This window comes from Heteronotia binoei, unplaced genomic scaffold, assembly GCF_032191835.1.
Source record: "Heteronotia binoei isolate CCM8104 ecotype False Entrance Well unplaced genomic scaffold, APGP_CSIRO_Hbin_v1 ptg001301l, whole genome shotgun sequence".
Taxonomy (NCBI): domain Eukaryota; kingdom Metazoa; phylum Chordata; class Lepidosauria; order Squamata; family Gekkonidae; genus Heteronotia; species Heteronotia binoei.
Window position 1 is genome coordinate 50,351 of NW_026800229.1, and position 21,768 is coordinate 72,118.

The 21,768-nt window shown below is 53.5% G+C and overlaps 1 protein-coding gene across 1 annotated transcript in view; it reads right to left on the bottom strand.

Annotated features, from left to right (window-relative positions):
* The window catches only part of CNGA4 (cyclic nucleotide gated channel subunit alpha 4), a 33,365-nt gene extending 15,089 nt beyond the window's left edge, over positions 1-18,276 (bottom strand). Inside the window, exons 1-3 of the mRNA XM_060263874.1 lie at positions 18,161-18,276; positions 9,907-10,023; positions 9,451-9,557 (exon numbers count right to left, since the gene is read on the bottom strand). Of these exons, the coding sequence (XP_060119857.1) occupies positions 9,451-9,557; positions 9,907-10,023; positions 18,161-18,276 (340 nt within the window). The remainder of the gene's footprint in view (positions 1-9,450; positions 9,558-9,906; positions 10,024-18,160) is intronic.
* Positions 18,277-21,768: the final 3,492 nt, after the last annotated feature.

Here is a 21,768-nt window from a genome sequence, read left to right on the forward strand (position 1 = left end):
CCCCCCCCTCAAAAACACTTAGATCTGGTCCTGCCCCTCAGTCTCCATGGCCAGTAGCCCCAGAGACCCACCCTCCATCAAGGTGTCATATAACCCCCTTTAAAGCCCATGTAAGCATTGAGCCCATCCTGGCTCACCTGTGTGGTTGGGGGGGGGGGGGAGTTCCTGGGCTCTGATCCTGCCTGGCTGTTGGCATCCCCGGCCTTTGGCCTGAGGCGGCCTAGCCATGATGCCAGTCCTGGGGACTAGCCTAGACTCCTGCTGGGCTTCCCGTGGCATCCCTCCAGCCTGCAGGGGTGAGAGGAAGGGAGGCAGCCGGGGTCTTGGGCTTGGGGAGCTTGCCGGGGGGGGGGGGTCTTCTATCTCTGGGCAGGCTGGCCTGTCTGTGAGATGGGCTAGCCGAGGGCTTAGCTGCCTCTTGAAGCCATGTCTGGGGGCTGCACTGCCCGTGTGTGGGCAAAGCACAAAACACCTGCCTCTGCTCAGAAGTCCGTCTCCCTCCCCGTGTCCCTCTGCGCCAAGGGCAGTCCTCAGGCAACCCTCTCTGGCCATTCAGGGGGGCATCCCCCAGTGCCTCCGGGGCCTTGTCCATCGTGGCTCCTCTGGCTCTGTGGGGAGGGGCTCTCTGAAGAGGTGAGAGGAGCCCCCCCTCCTGCCCTGGAGGTGCTGCCAGGCCGCCGTCTTTGCCTTCGGAGGGGACTGGGACTGGGGGCACCTTGTAAGGGAGGGGGGCTGAGCTGGGGCTTCTTGCTTTATCCTTGCTTTTAACAGAAAACAATTCTAGCTCTTATTGTGAACCTCCCAGAACCATGAGGAGAGAAGGCGTAGAAAGGTTTTCAGAAATGAAAGAAAGACGTTCTGTGATTCCAGACCTCCGGTTAGCTCAAAGCAAAAGAGGGAGCAGAGTTCCCCCAGCCAGCGCCTTCAGCCGGAGGGGGGGGGAGAAGAAAGGTTGCCTGGGCCTCAAGGCCCCTTCCCAGCAAATGCTGTCTCCTGGTCAGGCTGACCCAGCCGTGCAGAACAGCCAGAACAGCCGGGGGAGGCTGGGGGCTGACTCCCCTCCCCCTCCCCAGGTCCTGCTGCCGCCCACCTTCCTTCCTGCCGCTCCTGCCCACACAGCACCCCTCAGCCCATTGAAACAGGCTCCTCCCTCGTGGCCTCTCCCCACAAGCCACAAGCTACTCTGTGGGCCTTGGGCACCTACCCAAAAACACTACCACCACTGCAGGTCCACGCCCACCCCGGCAGCACGTAAAATAATAAGATCATAGAGTTGGAAGGGGCCATACAGGCCATCTAGTCCAATCCCCAGCTCCATGCAAGATTGGTCTAAAGCACAGAATCATAAGAGTTGGAAGGGACCTCCAGGGTCATCTAGTCCAACCCCCTGCACGATGCAGGAAACTCACAAACACCTCCCCCTAAATTCACAGGAACCTCATTGCTGTCAGGTGGCCATCTAGCCTCTGCTTAAAAACCCCCAAGGAAGGAGAATCCTAGAGTTGGAAGGGACCTCCAGGGTCATCTAGTCGAACCCCCTGCACAATGCAGGAAGCTCACAAACACCTCCCCCTAAATTCACAGGATCTTCATTGCTGTCAGATGGCCATCTAGCATCTGCTTAAAAACCCCAAGGAAGGAGAATCCTAGAGTTGGAAGGGACCTCCAGGGTCATCTAGTCCAACCCCCTGCACGATGCAGGAAACTCACAAACCCCTCCCCCTAAATTCACAGGATCTTCAATGCTGTCAGATGGCCATCTAGCCTCTGCTTAAAAACCCCCAAGGAAGGAGAATCCTAGAGTTGGAAGGGACCTCCAGGGTCATCTGGTCCCACCCCCTGCACAATGCAGGAAACTCACAAACACCTCCCCCTAAATTTACACGATACTCATTGCTGTCAGGTGGCCATCTAGCCTCTGCTTAAAAACTCCCAAGGAAGGAGAATCCTAGAGTTGGAAGGGACCTCCAGGGTCATCTGGTCCCACCCCCTGCACAATGCAGGAAACTCACAAACACCTCCCCCTAAATTTACACGATACTCATTGCTGTCAGGTGGCCATCTAGCCTCTGCTTAAAAACTCCCAAGGAAGGAGAATCCTAGAGTTGGAAGGTACCTCCAGGGTCATCCAGTCCAACCCCCTGCACGATGCAGGAAACTCACAAACACCTCCCCCTATATTCACAGGAACCTCATTGCTGTCAGGTGGCCTCTGTTGAAAAACCTCCAAGGAAGGAGAATCCTAGAGTTGGAAGGGACCTCCAGGGTCATCTAGTCCAACCCCCTGCACAATGCAGGAAGCCCACAAACACCTCTCCCTAAATTCACAGGATCTTCATCGCTGTCAGATGGCCATCTAGCCTCTGCTTAAAAACCTCCAAGGAAGGAGAGCCCACCACCTCCCCAGGAGGAAGCCTGTTCCACTGAGGAATCGCTTTAACGGTCAGGAAGTTCTTCTTAATAGAATCCTAGAGTTGGAAGGGACCCCTGGGTCATCTAGTCCAATCCCTGCACAAGGCAGGAAACTCACAAATCTCCCCCCCCCCCCACATACATCCCCAGTGCCCCCCTCTCCATGCCCAGAATGGCATCCCACGGGGCAAGAAATGCTGCAGCAGGGCCGCTGGAGAGCCCACGGTCAAGCGGAGGAGGGGCATTGGGAGGCTGGAGGGAAGTCCAGGTGCAGCAGGGGATACTCCTGCCTCTGCAGACTGTGCAGCCCCCCCGCACTGGAGGGAGGGATGGGGTCTTCCAAGGGTGGGCCCCGGGAGATGCACAGGGCTGGGGAGGGGAGGAAAATCCCTGGAGACTTTGTGGGCGGATCCAGGAGAGGGCGGGATTTGGGAGCAGAGGGGAGGGCCCTCAGCACGGTGCTATGCCAGAGAGCCCACTGTTCTAAGCAGCCATTTCCTCCGGGGGAGCTGATCTCTAGGAGCAGGAGATCTCTAGGCCTTACCTGGAGGCTGGCATCCATAAGGAAGGGCAAGTCAGGAACGCACCCAGCCCTCAGTGCCCCCCCACCACTGCAGGTCCACGCCCTCCCCTTTGCCTTTGGGTGTGTTTTTGCATGGAGAGAACAGGACAGAGGCAAAGGCACCCTGAATGACACAACCCCCACCCCTGTGTGTGTGTGTGGGGGGGGGGGGAAGGTGAGCCACCCGTTCTCTTCTTCCATATCCTGGCCTCAGATGGGACACTCAGGGCCCTCCAGGCCCCTGCACGCCTGCACGGCTGCGACACCTGCTGTGAGCAAAGGAAACAGGAACGGCTGCACCAGCCAGCAGGAGGAATGGAGAAAAAACAGGAGCAGGGTGGGAAAAATATGAATCAAGTCCTTATGGATCAGAACCTGTTGAGAGCCACCTCGGCCTCCTGGCCCCACTGCCAGCTGCACAAAGCAGGAAGAAGCTGGACACCGGTCCCCAAGTATCTCACTTTGTCTGCCCAAGGCGGGGGGGGGGGGGGCTCAGAGAGGAGGGCTTGAGGGAAAGCCCCACTGAGTGAAGTCTGGGGATGGTTGGACACATAGCTCCGCTGAAGGATGTCTACAGGACCACCTCTCCCCATATGTGCCCCAGAGATCACTATGATCTGGCACACAACTCTACTGACCATCCCGGGCCCGAAGAACGTCCATCTTGCCTCAGCCAGAACCAGGGCCTTTTCAGCCTTGGCCCCAGCTTGGTGGAATCAGTTCCCTCTAGAGATCTAGGCCCTCACTGAATTGTTATCTTCCTGCAGGGCCTGCAAAATGGAGCTATTCTGCCAGGCCGTTGGTTGAGGCAGCGGGGGTCCCACCCCACCGACTGGCCCTATGTGGCGATCCATCTCTGCCGGAACATGAATTTATTTTATTTACTATCTCTCGTTCATATAATATGTGCTCTACTGAGCCACCATTTATAGTTTGCATGATCTGTCAGACTGTACTGCCCGCATCGCTCCAGTCTGAATGTTTTTGGGTTGTTGTGATCTTCCCTGAGGCCATCCTTGGGAAAGGGCAGACTATAACCTTAAAGTGAAAATAAATACAAATGTGGGGAGGGGGAATGATCAAAGATGCCGGTGACAGGGAATTCAAAGGCCATTGACATTCTCGGAAAGACCCACTTGTGGATCAGACAGAAAGGACACAGCAACCCCAACCCCTCTCAATTAAACCCAGGCATTCAGCAGCATTTCAAGGCCCCAGCGGAAGGCTGAACGAAGGCACAGGAGACCATCTTTCTGCCGGCTGATTAACCCCACAATGTTTGGCAGTCCCCAGAACACCTCTGCTGCTTTCCTTGCTCTTGGAAACACGAGGACTCACTACTGTGGTTGTTTTGTGGGCTATAGAACTCTAAAAATGCCCCCCCCAAGTCTGAGTCTAGTGGCATCTCCTAAAAAGAGGGGGGAAGTTGGTAGTCACATCTGTCCCCCACAACCGCTGACAGCAAAAGTCATTAAATGCCTGTTAAGGAGATCAGCCCAAACTACATGAGGCAGAGTGTGGGCATTCAGGTTCTCCAGAACACTTCCTTAGGCTAAAAAGGGGGGTGAGTATATCTCCCAGGCCTTGATCCATCCTGGCATGCGCGCCGCTCCTCAGACCTCCTCCTCAGCCTCTCATGAGGAATGCTTTGTTGACATAATTACAGTATCCTTATAGGATGGGGGGAGGTTGGTCTTGGCAGTAGGATGGGCCAAAAGGATCAAGGGGTCTGAGTGGACCATACTCGAAACGTCAGCCTCCCCCATCCTGTACTTACACACTGAAAATGAGTCAGCATTGTGACACAGCAGCTAAAAAGGCCAATGCGATTTTGGGCTGTATCAACAGAAGTATAGTGTCCAGATGACTGAGCACCATCTTCTATATGACAGCCCCTCAAGTACTTGAAGATGGTGATCAGATCATCTCTCAGTCATCTCCTCTCCAGGCTAAACATGCCCAGCTCCTTCAACCTTTCCTCATAGGACTTAGAATCATAAAATCATAGAACCATAAAGTTGGAAGGGACCTCCAGGGTCATCTAGTCCAACCCCCTGCACAATGCAGGAAACTCACAAACCCCTCCCCCTAAATTCACAGGATCCTCATTGCTGTCAGATGGCCATCTAGCCTCTGTTGAAAAACCTCCAAGGGAGGAGAGCCCACCACCTCCCAAGGAGGAAGCCTGTTCCACTGAGGAACTGCTCTAAACTCACAAACACTTCCCCCTAAATTCACAGGATCCTCATTGCTGTCAGATGGCCATCCAGCCTCCAAGGAAGGAGAGCCCACCACCTCCTGAGGATGACTTGGTCTCCACATCCTTCACCATTTTCATTGCCTTCCTCTGGACACCTTCCAGCTTGTCTATGTCCTTCTTAAATTGTGGTGCCCAAAATTGAGCACAATACTCTAGGCGAGGTCTAACAACAGCAGAGTAAAGTGATACCATCACTTCACATAATCTGGACACTCGACTTCTGTCGATACAGCCCAAAATCACATCGGCCTTTTTAGCCACCGCATCACACTGCTGGCTCATGTTCAGCGTATGGTCCACCCCGACCCCTAGATCCTTTTCGCACAGACTACTGCTAAGACAAGTCCCACCCCTTCCTATAATGATGCATTGGGTTTTTCCTACCTAAATACAGAGCTTTACACTTCTCCCAGTAAAATTTCACTTTATTGGTTTCAGTCCAGTTTCCCAGCCTGTCAAGGTCATCCTGTATCCTGTTTCTGTCTTCTACTGTATTTGCAACCCCTCCCAATTTAGTATCACCTGCAGATTTAATAAGCATTGCTTCATTCATATCATTGATAAAGATGTTGAACAAAACAGGTCCCAGGACAGATCCTTGAGGCACTCCACTTGTCACTCCTCTCCAAGAGGATGAGGAACCATTCACAAGCACTCTTTGGGTGCCATCTGATAATCAGTCACAGATCCACCTAACAGTAACAGGATCCAAACCACATTTTACCAACTTGTCAACTTGTGGAACTTTATCAAAAGCCTTATTGATATCAGTATGTCTACAGCATTCCCCTGATCCAGCAAGGTAGTCACTTTCTCAAAAAAGAGACCAGGTTAGTCTGACATGACTTGTTCTTGAGAAACCCATGCTGGCTCTTAGTAATCACATCCATTCAGAAGCCTTACTGAATGCAAGATGGACTACTTCTACAGCATTCCCCTGATCCAGCAAGGTAGGCACTTTCTCAAAAGGGAGATCAGGGGAGGACTTTGTTGGTGTTTTTTACCATCTCCTGGGCATGGAGCCAGGGGGTCACTGGGGATGTGTGTGCGTGGGAGAGGTGTGTGAATTTCCTGCACTGTGCAGGGGATTGGAATAGATGGCCTTGGAGGTCCCTTCCAAGTCTGTGATTCTTGATGACTTGATTCTGTGCCTGCAATGGGCACAGGGTGTGGCTGGCAGCATGAGACGTCCTTGGCACAGCCCCCAACCCTGGAAGGCCCTACTGTGAGCATAAACTGCCCACAACAGCTGATAAAGGGAGTTATCTGAAGACCAGCGGAGATCCGGGAAATTACAGGCCAGTCAGTCTGACTTCAATACCGGGAAAATTGGTAGAAACCATTATCATGGACAGAATGAGTAGGCACATTGATGAACACGGGTTATTGAGGAAGACTCAGCATGGGTTCTGCAAGGGAAGATTTTGCCTCACTAACCTGTTACATTTCTTTGAGGGGGTGAACAAACATGTGGACAAAGGAGACCCGATAGATGTTGTTTACCTTGACTTCCAGAAAGCTTTTGATAAAGTTCCTCATCAAAGGCTCCTTAGAAAGCTTGAGAGTCATGGAGTAAAAGGACAGGTCCTCTTGTGGATCAAAACTGGCTGAGTAATAGGAAGCAGAGAGTGAGTATAAATGGGCAGTCTTCGCAGTGGAGGACGGTAAGCAGTGGGGTGCCGCAGGGCTCGGTACTGGGTCCCATGCTCTTTAACCTGTTCATAAATGATTTAGAGTTGGGAGTGAGCAGTGAAGTGGCCAAGTTTGTGGATGACACTAAATTGTTCAGGGTGGTGAGAACCAGAGAGGATTGTGAGGAACTCCAAAGGGATCTGTTGAGGCTGGGTGAGTGGGCGTCAACGTGGCAGATGCGGTTCAATGTGGCCAAGTGCAAAATAATGCACATTGGGGCCAAGAATCCTAGCTACAAATACAAGTTGATGGGGTGTGAACTGGCAGAGACCGACCAAGAAAGAGATCTCGGGGTCATGGTAGATAACTCACTGAAAATGTCAAGACAGTGTGCGTTTGCAATAAAAAAGGCCAATGCCATGCTGGGACTTCCGGGGAGGAAAATGGCGAGCTGAGTTGTCTCTCACATCGGGAGCAAGCTGAAGGTCTTGTTCGGGGTAGTGGAGGGCAAATCAAAGCCCACTGCCTACCTTTCTCAGTGAGAGAAAGGTCCAAGACTTGCACTTAAAACTTTGGAAGAGATTTACCTTGGCTGAAAAGGAGCCCTGTAGGGGGTTCCTTTGAGGGGTCTCAGAAGTTGGCATAGTTATCGTCTGCAAGATCTTTTCAGAACCATTGATTTGGCATAAGCTCGTCAGGATCCTAACCTTCTGGGACAATTCTAAACAACTAAAGTTTTGGAAGACCAGTGGAACTTGGATAAGTGAAGAAAAAAAGGTACAGAAGCTCTTTTTTCACTCCGGAGCTATTTACAGATTAAAGGGACATATTAAAGGTGGGAAGAAGGGGAAAATATAAAGCTTGCAATTAGAAGAAAGAAATTGAGAAGTTGGGACTGTTTTAATACAAAAGACAGTCTTTCCCCCCTTTCTCACAATACAAGAACTCGTGGGCATTCGATGAAATTGCTGAGCAGACAGGTTAAAACGGATAAAAGGAAGTACTTCTTCACCCAAAGGGTGATTAACATGTGGAATTCACTGCCACAGGAGGTGGTGGCAGCCACAAGCATAGCCAGCTTCAAGAGGGGTTTAGATAAAAATATGGAGCAGAGGTCCATCAGTGGATATTAGCCACAGTGTGTGTGTATAAATATTTTTTTTTTGCAACTGTGTGACACAGAATGTTGGACTGGATGGGCCATTGGCCTGATCTAACATGGCTACTCTTATGTTCTTATTTGGGGCTGTATCAACAGACGTATAGTGTCCAGATCACATGATGTGATGGTATTGCTTTACTCTGCTCTGGTAAGACCTCACCTCGAGTATTGTGTTCAGTTTTGGGCACCGCATTTTAAGAAGGATATAGAAAAGTTGGAACATGTCCAGGAGAGGGTGACAAAGGTGAGGGGTCTGGAGACTATGAGGAAAGGTTGAAGGAGCTGTGGATCTTTAGCCTAGAGAGGAGGTGGCTGAGAGCTGATAGGATCATATCACAAGTACTTGAAGGGCTGTCATCTAGAGGATGGTGTGGAATTGTTTTCCGTGGCCCCGAAAGGTAGGACCTCAACCAATGGGTTGAAATTAAATCAAAAGAGTTTCCAGCTCAATGTTAGGAAGAACTTCCTGACCGTTAGAGCGATTCCTCAGTGGAACAGGCTTCCTCCTCGGGATCTGGTGGGCTCTCCTTCCTTGGAGGTTTTTAAGCAGAGGCTAGATGGCCATCTAACAGTGATGACGATCCTGTGAATTTAGGGGGAGGTGTTTTTGAGTCCCCTGCATTGTGCAGGGAGGTGGACTAGATGACTCTGGAGGTCCCTTCCAACTCTATGATTCTATGATCCTGCATTCCACGAGGAAGAGGCCTTCTGAGCCAGGCTGGGGCAGATGGGCCTTGCTGGGGGTTTCTTCAGCAGCCCCCCTGGGGAAGAGTTCTGGAGAATGCCAAAGTTCTCCAGAATCCTCCCCACACTCCAAAATTCTGCAGAGTCATGTCCTGCTCTCTCAGTGGGTCTGAACAAAAGGAGTTCTGTGTCCTTAGAAGAGGGGAAAGAGCCCCCTGTAGACCCCTGGATGCACAAGGGCAAAGAGCTTCTGTCTCCCCTTCTGCGCAGCCTGGCAGAGGAGCTCTGGAGCAGAGGACTGGCTAACTGGTCAAGCTGCCAGAGCAGGCCCTCTGCACGTGCTCAGGAAGCTGCCTGCCCCCCACCAAGGCCCCTCTCTCCTCTGAGGAAGGCCCAGCCCCACACGAGGCTCTGAGCTGCTTCCCGCACCAGCAGAGAGGGGAGCCTTTTCTTTCTGGGGCACAGGATGCCTCCTCCTTGCTAGAGAACCGCCCTAGGAGGCCAGAGCTAAGACTGGGCATTGCCTGGCTGCCCGCTCCCCCTTCTGTCAGCCTTGCCAAGACGACAAATATGGGTTGCTGCTGCCCTCCAGTGGGTGGCCGTGGAGGTGCGGCAAGGGAGGGGGCCGTGGCAGCCCCCAGCTCCTGGCTCTCAGAAGAGAGTGGAGGCAGCTTCTACTGAGAAAGCCGGGCCTGTGGGGTGAAAAGGCATTTGGATGGAGGAGAGCCCATTACTGACCCGTATGGAAATGCACCCCGATGTCCACCAGGTAGAGGAGGTCACAGGCGTAATCCAGGGTCAGCCAGAGCAGCACATACTTCTGCTGGAGTTCTGGGAAGCAGGACCTGAGAAGGAGACGCAGCCTTTCAAGGGCCAGGACCCCCAGCCCCTCCCCTGCTGCTTTCAGCCTCTCCGCTGACTCTGGCTCACTGCTGGGATGGAACCTTCCCCTCGGGACGGGAGGGGTCTGGCAGGTGCTGCATCCTCTACCCCCCCCTTTCCAGCCCCTCTCTTCCAATTCTTCTCCCCCAGAACCCCCCACCCCCTGCCTGCCCCCTCCTCAGCAACTGTACCCTGAATGGGCACAGCCCACCAGGAGGGCGGGGAAAGAGGTCCCACTGAAGGTTTGGGGTGGAGGCTGTGGTCGTACAGGGGCGCCTCCCACACCAAGCCAAGCTCCCCTCCGGGCATTACCTGCAGATGAGAATGATCCAGTTGTACATGATGGGGACCACCATGACGTTCAGCCAGCGGGAGTAGGGGTCTCCAGAGGGGTCCAGGATCCGGGCCCTGGAAGGGGCCGCCTCTTTTCTGGGGAAGAAGCAGAAGGAGAGCAGCTGCTGGGGAGCCCCACAGACTCCCCTCCCCCCAAGGGACACTGGAGCTGAGAGGCTGGGCACCTCAGAGATCCATCCGCAGCCTTACACACACAACACAGGACTTTTAAAAAACGTGGAGGCTGATAAAGACGGTGTCCTGCCTAGGATCCCAAATGAAAAGTTCTGCATTTGGAACATAGGAAAAGGTACAAAACAAACAAGCCAGTTTAACAATTCCATGAAAAATGTAATTCTCATGGTGAGCAGGGAAGTCATTAAAACCATCAAAAGACCAACAACTGAGTGACACCAAATAATCCAGCAAAAAAAGGAGAAAAAGCCAGTTACACAATAATCAAATGGAGGAAAACAACCACAACCTTTGGCTGGCGTCTGGGGAGGTGGGGAGGGGAGGAGGGGACTCATGTGCTGCCACTGCTCAAAAAAGGCCCCACCGTGAGCTATTCCAAACAGTCTTCAAAAACAGCCCCACAGAGACCAGGTGGCAGTAGTCTAAGCTCAATGCAGCGGGAGCACACCAACTGGAGCGGACCAAAAGGCCGTGGCTGGCAGACACAGAGGTGCACGGGTTTCATAGAATCACAGAGTGGGAAGGGACCTCCAGGGTCATCTAGTCCAACCCCCTGCGCAAGGCAGGAACTTCACACATATCTGCCCCCCCCCTCCACATCCCCAGTGAGCCCTGCAGGCTTCATACCCAGAAGATGGCAAAAACCTCGAGGACCCCTGGTTGAACTAGCCAGGAGAAAAAATGCTGCCTGACCCCAAAGCGGCAATCAGCAGTTCCCTGGGCATGCAAGAAAGGGCCACAAGAACTAAGCTGTGGTGCAGCCCTTCCCGCTCGCCTTCTCAGGATCTGCCTCATTCACAGGTTTTGTCTGGTCTCCACGAGAAGCCCCCTGGGAGCAGCCCTCCTCCATATCCTGTGGCAGTCAGTTCCACTGACTGGGTGTGCCCTGTGGGAAGAAGAAGAAGAAGTATTCTGGGCAGAAGCTTTCATGTGGACAGCCGCAGGGCACCCCCGCCCCCTACTCTCAGGAGACCCAGACTGCAGGCTAGCTTTGCACACACACATGCCCCCCCCCCCCAAGCTGGGCCTTCCCAGGTGGACTCCTTCTGGGGGGAACAGGAAGGCCTGGAGTGGGAAAGGGCACCATATTTGAATGCAAGCAGCTCGTTGGCTCCCAGATGCCCCCACTCTCTTCTGTGCCCCAAACTGCCCAGAGTAGCTTTTCATCCCAAAAACTGGGGCTGCACATTTAGACGATGATTAATCAAATAACAGGATGTTATTGCACATCTAAAACCAGCATTCAGTTTGGAAGTGTTCCGGCTGAGGTATCAAATGAATGTTGGAAATGTGAAAAGCATGTGGGTAGTTTTTATCATATGTGATGGTCATGCAAAACAGTGCAGACTTATTGGGCAAAATACATGAACGTGTACAGAAAGTTTTAAAGATGCCTGTACCATTTAAACCTGGTATTTTTTTGCCTGTACCATTTAAACCTGGTATATTTTTGTTAAATATGATGCCACAAATAGCCAATAAGAATTGCAAACATTTGATAATGCATCTTGTAACTGCAGCAAGAATAATCTTTGCCAAACACTAGAAAAAGAGAGAAGTACCAACTATAGAAGAATTGAGTTGACACAAAAAATACTAGAAACAGCTGAAATGGACATGTTGACAGACATTTTAAATGATCAAGCAAGAATTGTTGGAGAGATGGATTCCTTTCTATGAATAGATAGATAAAGAAGTAATGAAAATTGGACTTTTTCACAGAGTAGTAAGGTGTTTCATAGAGTAGTAAGGTATACTTAGTTTAGACGTCTACCACCTATGGGTTGAAAGAGAGTGAAGACTTTTATTGTATCAAGGAGTATATTATATCTTCCCTTCCCCCCTTCCCCCACTGTTTTTACCCCTGATTATATTCATCACTGCAATAAAACGTTTTTGAAACCGGAAGTATTCAGTGGCCTCTTGGTTCTTCTGGCGTCTCCAGCTTGGAATGCAGCCCCAGGGGAGGCAGAAAGGTGAGAAGGTCACTGAGGGGCACGCTTCCCACCAACCTTCACAGGTGGGCCGGGGGTAATATGCCAGAACCCCTTAAATGAGAGCTTCCAGCCAAATTTGTGTCTAGAGCTTGGATGCTCCTCTTTGTAGAGTGTAAATAGTATTACATGGAACTGGGGAAACATCTCCTAACCTTGCATTGAACCTGGGTTTTCGGTTGAAACATACAATAGTATTGAAAATGCAGGCCTAAAGACATCCGGGGTGCTTCATTTCCATTACTGATCCCCTGATTGCCTGTTTTATCAGGACTGCTGGCAGGGGGCTGTCGCTGTAGCTGCTGCAGGCCAGATGGGGAGGGGGTGGGCAGAGAACAGAGACTCTCCCTCCCTCCTTGCTAAATAAGCCTGTGGTAGAGTTGCCAGACTCCCTGGAGAAGGCCCTGATGCTGGGGAAGACAGAAGGCAAGAGAAGAAAGGGATGGCAAAAGAGGAGATGGCTGGACAGCGTTGCTGATGTAACAAACACGAATTTGAGCAGACTTCGGAGGATGGTGGAAGGCAGGAGGGCCTGGCGTGACTCAGTCCAGGGGGTCGCAAAGAGTCGGACTCGACCGGGCGACTGAACAACAGAAGTGCCAGTTCCAGGCTGGGAGATACCTGGACATTCTGGGGGTGGGGCCTGAGGAGGGCGGGGTTTGGCCGGGCCCACTGGAAGAGGAAGGCCGAGGAGGAAGAGGAAGGAGTGAAATGCACAGCCCAGGACAAGGAAGCTGAGCCTTCCACAGCAGCCCTTTTCTTGTGGCGGGGGGGGGGGGAGGAGGATGAGCTCTGTCAGCTGGAGATCGGCTGAGGTGATGGGAAATCTGGAGGCCCCACCAGGGCTTATAACAAAGGCGAAAGCATCATGTCTATCCAAGAACAAACATATACCCAGTATAAAGACTTTATATTGCCTTAATCAGGGCTTTCTTTGTACAAAAAGCCCAGCAGGAACTCATTTGCATATAAGGCCACACCCCTGACATCACCATTGTATCGCACACAGCTTTATTGTAGCAAAAGCCCAGCAGGAACTTATTTGCATATTAGGCCACATCCCCTGACACCCAGCAGCCGGAACGATGTTCCTATGCATTCCTGCTAAAAAAAGAAGCCCTGACCTTAATTATTGTGCAAAAAACGATGTAATCATGCAGTAGAAAGATGCAGACATAAAGACAATTTCAAGCACGTGGGACTGGCTATGGATGGTCAGCCAAGAAGAAATGTCTGGAGCAGCCTCAAGAAACCTGCCGTGGACCACAAGGGGGAGCTGGGCGGCCACTGCTGGAATTTGACTGCATGATCAGGTCCCACTTGTCACACTCCCCAAAAACGACAGGGGAGCAGGTGCACCCCCCCCCCGCCCACCCTTGGTTCACATCTGGCCATGGGTGATTAAGAAATGAATCTATCTGTCACCCCTGGTGGGGGAGAGAACATCCCCCGCAGATCCCACCAAAGGAATGACGTTTGAGTCCAGCGGCCCCCTTAAGGCCAACAAGCTTAGTTCTGCCTGCACCAAAAAATTTATCCCCAGAATGAAACTTGGTTGGTCTTCCAGGGGCCGCTGGACTCAGACTTCGTTCTGCTGCTTCAGACCAGCGCGGCTCCGATCCCCGCAGACTGCAGGGCGACTCGCAGCACATGAGCCAGAGGGCTGCTTCTCTCCCCCCTGGGAAGCAGTGGCTGAAAGGGCCAGGGGGTTCATCCTTTCTCTCCCCTGGGGAAGCAAGGCCAGTCTTCCTTCCTCCGTTTTATCCCCACAACCACCCTGTGAGGTAGGTCAGGCTGAGGTTACCCAGCAAGCTTCCATGGCTGACAGCCGAATTTGGGCTCACCCAGCACTCTAACCACTGCCCCACACTCTGTCCTCCCAGCAGGGGCTGGGGGTCAGTTGGCTTGTCGGGGCGAGGGAGAGGCATTCCCTCCGGGGCTTCCTGCACACCATGAATGGCAGGTCTGTCTTTGGCATGTTTCCGTTTCCCTCTTGCTCCATGGAGCTCAGTGCAGCTGGCAAGCAACACCAGGGACGAGTGGGCAGGAGTGCCAAAAGGGGCACCGCAGTTCCAAGCAGCACGGCTGGGGCCAGCCAGGTGGCAGTGGCTCATGCCTGCTGCCACCTCTCCGCCATCTCCAGCCGCCACCTCAGTCCCAAGAGGGTGGCAAGGCCCCTGAGTGGCTGCTGCCTTCTGAATTAGGCCAGCGGGCCTCCAAGACCAGCACCAGAGACCAGGGCTGGCAGCGGCTCTCTGGGGTCTGTGCTGGAAAAGACCTGGAGGCTTTGGGGGTGGAGTCAGAAGAGGGCGGGGTTTGGAGAGGGGAGGGGAGGGGCCTCCGCAGGATGCCAGGCCATCTCCATTAGAGCTGCAGATCAGTTGTGAAAGTGGGGGATCTCCTGGCCCCACCTGGAGGCTGGCAACCCTACCAGGGTCTGTGATAAAGGTCTTTCCCATCCCCCATGGCCTGGTCCCATCAAGCTAGAGATGGCAGGGATGGAGCCTGGGGCCTTCTGGGCCCTCCCACTCAGCCCCCATGGCCCCTCCCCAAAGGACACCCACAGCAAGCTGCCTTGCCCCGCTTCAGACCCCCTGGCCCATCCAGGTGAGTTTTGCCCGCTCTCTTTGGTCTCCGGCAGAGGAAGCCTTTCCCATCACCCCTTTCAATTGCAGATGCTGCTGGGGAAGGAGCCAAGCCTCCTCTCCACAGAATGGCTGCCAAAGACGTAGAGCAGGGATGGGGAACCTTTTTTCTGCCAAAGCCCGTTTGGATATTGATAACATCATTCGCGGGCCATACAAAATTATCAACTTAAAAAACAGTGCTCCGCCGAGGGAGAATGATTCAGGCCAGCAAAATGAATGCAAATAATTGTTTTTCTACTTGAAGTCATGTGGGGAGAGCCTAATTTGGCACACACACGGCCCACCGGCCTAGGCAAATGTCTAGTTCCAGGGATTTTTTTGTAGAAAAAGCCAAGAGGGGGGGGGGAGAGGGAGGAAGAAAGAGAGAAAGGGGAACAAAGGGAAAGAAAGGAATGGGGGAAAGAAAGGGAAATGAAATGGAGGGAAGAAAGGGTAATAAAGGAAAATAAACACATGGGGAGAAGAAAGGGAAATAAATGGAAATAAAGAAATGGGGGGGAGAATGGGGCCAGCAATCCCCAAGGGCCAGACCAGGTGATCTCAAGGGCCGTAAATGGCCCTCAGGGCAGACTTTCCCCACCCCTAACGTAGAGGCATTGTCTGCAGACTTTTCTTGGACAACGGCAGAGTACCTCACATGACACACGAAGCTGCTATGTGCTGAATCTGACTCTCCATTGTCTTCTCAGAATGGAAGGGGCTCCCCGGGGTCTCAGGCTGAGGTCCTTCGCACGACCAGCTACCTGCTCCAGTGTAGTGTCAGAGTGAGGAGCGGTGGACCAGGTTTGATTCCCCATTCCTCCTCCTCCACATGCAGCCAGCTGGGTGGCCTTGGGCCTGTCATAACTCTGTCAGTGCTGTTCCTCTCAAGAGCAGTTCCTTCAGAGCTCTCTCAGGACCACCTGCCTCACAGGGTGTCTGTGGTGGGGAGGGGGAGGGAGAGGAGACTGTAAACCGCTCTGAGACTCCAAGTGAAGGGTGGGGTATAAATCCAATCTCTTCTTCTTCCTCCACTGAGAGAATGGTCCATTTATTATGAGATGTAATGGCTGAAAGTGCAGACTCTAATCTGGGAGAACCAGGTTTGATTCCCCGCTTCTCCTCCACATGCATCCAACTGGGTGACCTTGGGTCAGTTGCAAGTTCCCTCAGAGCTGCTTCTCTCAAGAGCAGTATCTGTCAGAGCTCTCTCAGCCCCACCTACCTCATAGGGCAGGGGTGGCCAAACTGTGGCTAGGGAATCGTGGCTCTTTCACAAATATTGTGTGGCTCTTGAAGCCCCCACCACCCTATCGGCCATCTTGGAGAAGGCACTAGTGTCTTTAAATTGCTTCTCCAAGCCAAGCCAGTAAGCAGCTTGGAGAATGCATTTAAAGTTGCTTTCTTTCCACCTCTCCCTCCCCATCTATTTTCCTTCCTTCTCTCAAACATCTGTCGGACATGTCTTGAGGCTCTCAAACATCTGACATTTATTCTATATCCCTCCTACATTACACAAGTTTGGCTACTGCTGTCTGTTCTGGGAGAGGAAAGAAGATATTGGATTTATATCCCACCCTCCACTCTGAATCTCAGAGTCTCAGAGCAACTCACAATCTCCTTTACTCCGCCCCCCCACAACAGACACCATGTGAGGTGGGTGGGGCTCAGAGAGCTCTGACAGCAGCTGACCTTTCAAAGACAACACCTACGAGAGCTACGGCTGACCCAAGCCCATTCCAGCAGTGCAAGTGGAGGAGTGGGGAATCAAACCCAGTTCTCCCAGAGAAGAGAGCTCTGGCTGACCCAAGGCCATTCCAGCAGCTGCAAGTTGAGGAGTGGGGAATCAAACCCAGTTCTCCCAGAGAAGAGAGCTCTGGCTGACCCAAGGCCATTCCAGCAGCTGCAAGTGGAGGAGTGGGGAATCAAACCCGGTTCTCCCAGATAAGAGAGCTCTGGCTGACCCAAGGCCATTCCAGCAGCTGCAAGTGGAGGAGTGGGGAATCAAACCCAGTTCTCCCAGATAAGAGAGCTCTGGCTGACCCCAGGTCATTCCAGCAGCTGCAAGTGGAGGAGTGGGGAATCAAACCCGGTTCTCCCAGATAAGAGAGCTCTGGCTGACCCAAGGCCATTCCAGCAGCTGCAAGTGGAGGAGTGGGGAATCAAACCCCGTTCTCCCAGATAAGAGAGCTCTGGCTGACCCGAGGCCATTCCAGCAGCTGCAAGTGGAGGAGTGGGGAATCAAACCCGGTTCTCCCAGATAAGAGAGCTCTGGCTGACCCGAGGCCATTCCAGCAGCTGCAAGTGGAGGAGTGGGGAATCAAACCCGGTTCTCCCAGATAAGAGAGCTCTGGCTGACCCAAGGCCATTCCAGCAGGTGCAAGTGGAGGAGGGGGGAATCAAACCCGGTTCTCCCAGATAAGAGAGCTCTGGCTGACCCAAGGCCATTCCAGCAGGTGCAAGTGGAGGAGTGGGGAATCAAACCCCGTTCTCCCAGATAAGAGAGCTCTGGCTGACCCGAGGCCATTCCAGCAGGTGCAAGTGCAGGAGGGGGGAATCAAACCCGGTTCTCCCAGAGAAGAGAGCTCTGGCTGACCCAAGGCCATTCCAGCAGGTGCAAGTGGAGGAGGGGGGAATCAAACCCGGTTCTCCCAGATAAGAGAGCTCTGGCTGACCCAAGGCCATTCCAGCAGGTGCAAGTGGAGGAGGGGGGAATCAAACCCGGTTCTCCCAGATAAGACAGCTCTGGCTGACCCAAGGCCATTCCAGCAGGTGCAAGTGGAGGAGGGGGGAATCAAACCCGGTTCTCCCAGATAAGAGTCTGCACTTTTCACCACTGCACCATAGCAACTCTCTGGAAGTAGATTGGAAGCTGCTCTGAGACCCCAAGTGAAATCCGATCTCTTCTTCTTTCCACTGGAGCTGCTGCTGCTGGGGCTTGCACCTGGGGCCACCTCCTGCAGGCCCCGCAGAGGCCCCCTTCCACTCAGCTGCCAGTGCCCCTCCCCTTGTCTCCCTCCAGGGTCCCACCCCCCTCCCCCTCTTGCCACAGCCCCACCTTCCAAGGGAGCCATTTCAGGTTTTTCAACACTTGGTCCCAAAAATGGTTGCCTCCCCCTGGTGGGAGTGGTCCCCCTTTTCACCATTCCACCCTCACAACAAGCCTGTGAGGTAGCTGTGGCTGAGAGCGAATGATTGGGCCGAGCTCACCCTGAGGGGGGGAGAGTTGTTTTGGACCTCGCTGGGGGAGCTGGCCTCTGTTGTGTGGCGCTGGGTGGTCTCTGGGCCCCGCCTGAAGGCTGCCCACCTCTCCCGCCCCCTCTTGCTCTGGACCCCCCCCCCATGGCCTTTTCCTCTGCCGCAGCCCTGGGCTCACTCACGCCAGAGTGGACACCCTCCACCCCCCCCAGCACTTACGGTGGCTTGGGGGCCAGGCCGGCGCTGCTCTGTCCAGTCTTGACCAGCCCCTTCTTCCTCCCCTGGCCCTTGGGCTGGGCCAGCCCGTTCATCTTGGCCTGAGCTCCCTGCTCCATACTGGGCCGCCTCTCAGCCAGCGCCTGCCTCTTCCTCTGGGCTCATAGCAACCGAGAGAGGAGCTGGAAGTCCTCGGGGGGCACCCAGTCACACACCTGAGCCAGGAGCTGCCACCCGGAGGAGGAGGAGGGGGAGGAAGGCGCTGCGGCTAATGAGGGCCCCGGAGAGGGAGCAGAGCCTGGCCCAGAAGGAGCCTCCCCCCCCCCGTGTGTGTGGTGCATCCTTCCAGCAGCTCACAGCACAGGCCAGGCAGCCCGTGGCCAGCCCAGAACCCTCTGCTGCACTGCATGGGATCCTAGACAGGAGGAGGCCTTTGGAGCACCCAGTTCCTTCCAGCAGGGAAGACACCCCCTGCCTGCCAGGCAGGCACAGAGCTGGAAGGGTCCTCTAGGGTCATCTAGTCCACCCCCCCAACAATGCCGGAACAAGTACCTCCCCCTTGTCAAGATCTCTCCTGCCTTGGAGGTTCTTCAACAGAGGCTAGATGGCCATCCTACAGCGATGAGGATCCCGTGAATTTAGGCGGAGGTGTTTGTGAGTTTCCTGAATTGTGCAGGGGGTTGGACTAGATGACCCTGGAGGTCCCTTCCAACTCTAGGATTCCTGACCGTTAGAGCGGTTCCTCAGTGGAACGGGCTTCCTTCTTGGGAGGTGGTGGGCTCTCCTTCCTTGGAGGTTTTGAACAGAGGCTAGATGGCCATCTGGCAGCAATGGGGATCCTGTGAATTTAGGGGGAAGTGTTTGTGAGTTTCCTTAATTGCGTAGGGGGGTGGACTAGATGACCCTGGAGGTCCCTCCCAACTCTATGATTTCAGACCGTTAGAGCGGTTCCTCAGTAGAACAGGCTTCCTCGGGAGGTGGTGGGATCTCCTTCCTTGGAGGTTTTTCAACAGAGGCTAGATGGCCATCTGGCAGCAATGCAGATCCTGCGAATTTAGGGGGAGGTATTTGTGGGTTTTCTGCATTCTGCAGGGGGTTGGACTAGATGACCCTGGAGGTCCTCTCCAACTCTATGATTCCAGACTGTTAGAGCAGTTCCTCAGTGGAACAGACTTCCTCGGGGAGGTGGTGGACTCTCCTTCCTTGGAGGTTTTTAAATGGCCACCTGACAGCAATGAGAATCCTGTGAATTTAGGGGGAGGTGTTTGTGAGTTTCCTGCATTGTGCAGGGGGTTGGACTAGATGACCCTGTAGGTCCCTTCCAACTCTAGGATTCTATGAACAGACTTCCTCCTCCAGAGGTGGTGGGCTCTCCTTCCTTGGAGGTTTTTAAACAGAGGCTAGATGGTCATCTGACAGCAATGAGGTTCCTGTGAATTTAGGGGGAGGTGTTTGTGAGTTTCCTGCATTGTGCAGGGGGTTGGGCTAGATGACCCTGGAGGTCCCCTCCAACTCTATGTTTCTATGATTCTAAGATCTCTTGCCATTCTAATGTTTTACCATCTTGCTGTTCTGTGCTGAAACACCTGCTCTGCTGCTGGGGATGCGAAAGTATTTAGGCCCACTAAATACTGTTTGTGCTTCAAGGTCAGCCCTTCTGCAACAGAGTTTTGCTAACAACTATTGTAGTGTGGGAATGTCTGCCTTGTAACAATCTAGTGTTTTGAACATATCTCATGCCAGAAAGTTAGGCACGCATGTAGCTGCTAATTGCTTCTCTCTCTATATATATATTTTTTCACTCACCTGTGAACCGCCTTAATTTCGCCACTGGTACTGTCCTGTCTTACAATGAATGCTAATCCTGATGAAATGGAAGGAAAGGAAAGGTCCCCTGCGCAAGCACCAGTCGTTTCCGACTCTGGGGTGACGTTGCTTTCACAATGTTTTCACTGCAGTCTTTTTTGGGGGTGGTTTGCCATTGCCTTCCCCAGTCCTCTACGCTTTCCCCCCAGCAAGCTGGGGACTCCTTTGACCGACCTCGGAAGGATGGAGGGCTGAGTCAACCTCGAGCCGGCTACCTGAAAACCCAGCTTCCGCTGGGATCAAACTCAGGTCGTGAGCAGAGTTCAGACCACAGTACTGCTGCTTTACCACTCTGTGCCATGGGGCCACTTGAAATTGAAATGAAATGGAGAGTCGTTATTATTGAAGATAGTCACAGACCTGACACCCCTGCCCTCCTTCCCAGGATGCTCATTGCTGTCAGGTGGCCATCCAGCCTCTGCTTAACCACCTCCAAGGAAGGAGAGCCCACCACCTCCCAGGGAGGAAGCCTCTTCCTCTGAGAAACCCCTGCAACAGAAGTAGGCGAGTGCTGCAGCCACCTTTCCCCCTGAGACCACAGGCTGAGAAGAGGCCTTGGGACTTGCCAAATCCCCCCCCCCCAAAAAAAGCATCACTCCAGGGGTGCAAATGCTCCAGCACATCTCCCAGGGAGGCTCTGACACCACCCGTGGGCTGATCAGGCAAAACTGAAGGGCCTAGAGCAGTGGTCCACAACCTTTTTGGCACCAGGGACCGGTTCTATGGATGATAATTTTTCCATGGACGGGGGGGGGGGGGAGGAGGGAGGCAATGGTTTTGAGATGATACAACTGTGCACTTTATTTCTATTAGTCTGGCATGGTGGTTAAGTGTGCGGACTCTTATCTGGGAGAACCGGGTTGGATTCCCCACTCCTCCACCTGCAGCTGCTGGAATGGCCTTGGGTCAGCTGTAGCTTTCTTATTTGGGAGAACCGGGTTTGATTCCCCACTCCTCCACTTGCACCTGCTGGAATGGCCTTGGGTCAGCCAGAGCTCTCTTATCTGGGAGAACCGGGTTTGATTCCCCACTCCTCCACTTGCAGCTGCTGGAATGGCCTTGGGTCAGCCAGAGCTCTATTATCTGGGAGAACCGGGTTTGATTCCCCACTCCTCCACTTCCAGCTGCTGGAATGGCCTTGGGTCAGCCAGAGCTCTCTTATCTGGGAGAACCGGGTTGGATTCCCCACTCCTCCACTCGCAGCTGCTGGAATGGCCTTGGGTCAGCCAGAGCTCTCTTATCTGGGAGAACCGGGTTTGATTCCCCACTCCTCCACTTGCACCTGCTGGAATGGCCTTGGGTCAGCCAGAGCTCTCTTATCTGGGAGAACCGGGTTTGATTCCCCACTCCTCCACTTGCAGCTGCTGGAATGGCCTTGGGTCAGCCAGAGCTCTCTTATCTGGGAGAACCGGGTTTGATTCCCCCCTCCTCCACTTGCACCTGCTGGAATGGCCTTGGGTCAGCCAGAGCTCTGGCAGAGGTTGTCCTTGAAAGGGCAGCTGCTGGGAGAGCTCCCTCAGCCCCACCCACCTCCCAGGGTGTCTGTTGTGGGGAGGAAGGGAAAGGAGATTGTGAGCCGCTCTGGCCTCTGAGTGGAGGGTGGGATATAAATCCAATATCTTCTTCTTGTGGGGATAAACCGTTCTTGGTCTCCAGCTTTGTGCTGCTGCTTTAGTCGGAGCAGGAGGGCTGCTGCCTCCCCCCACCCCGACCTACCACCTGGGCAAAGACCCCCTCTCTTTGAC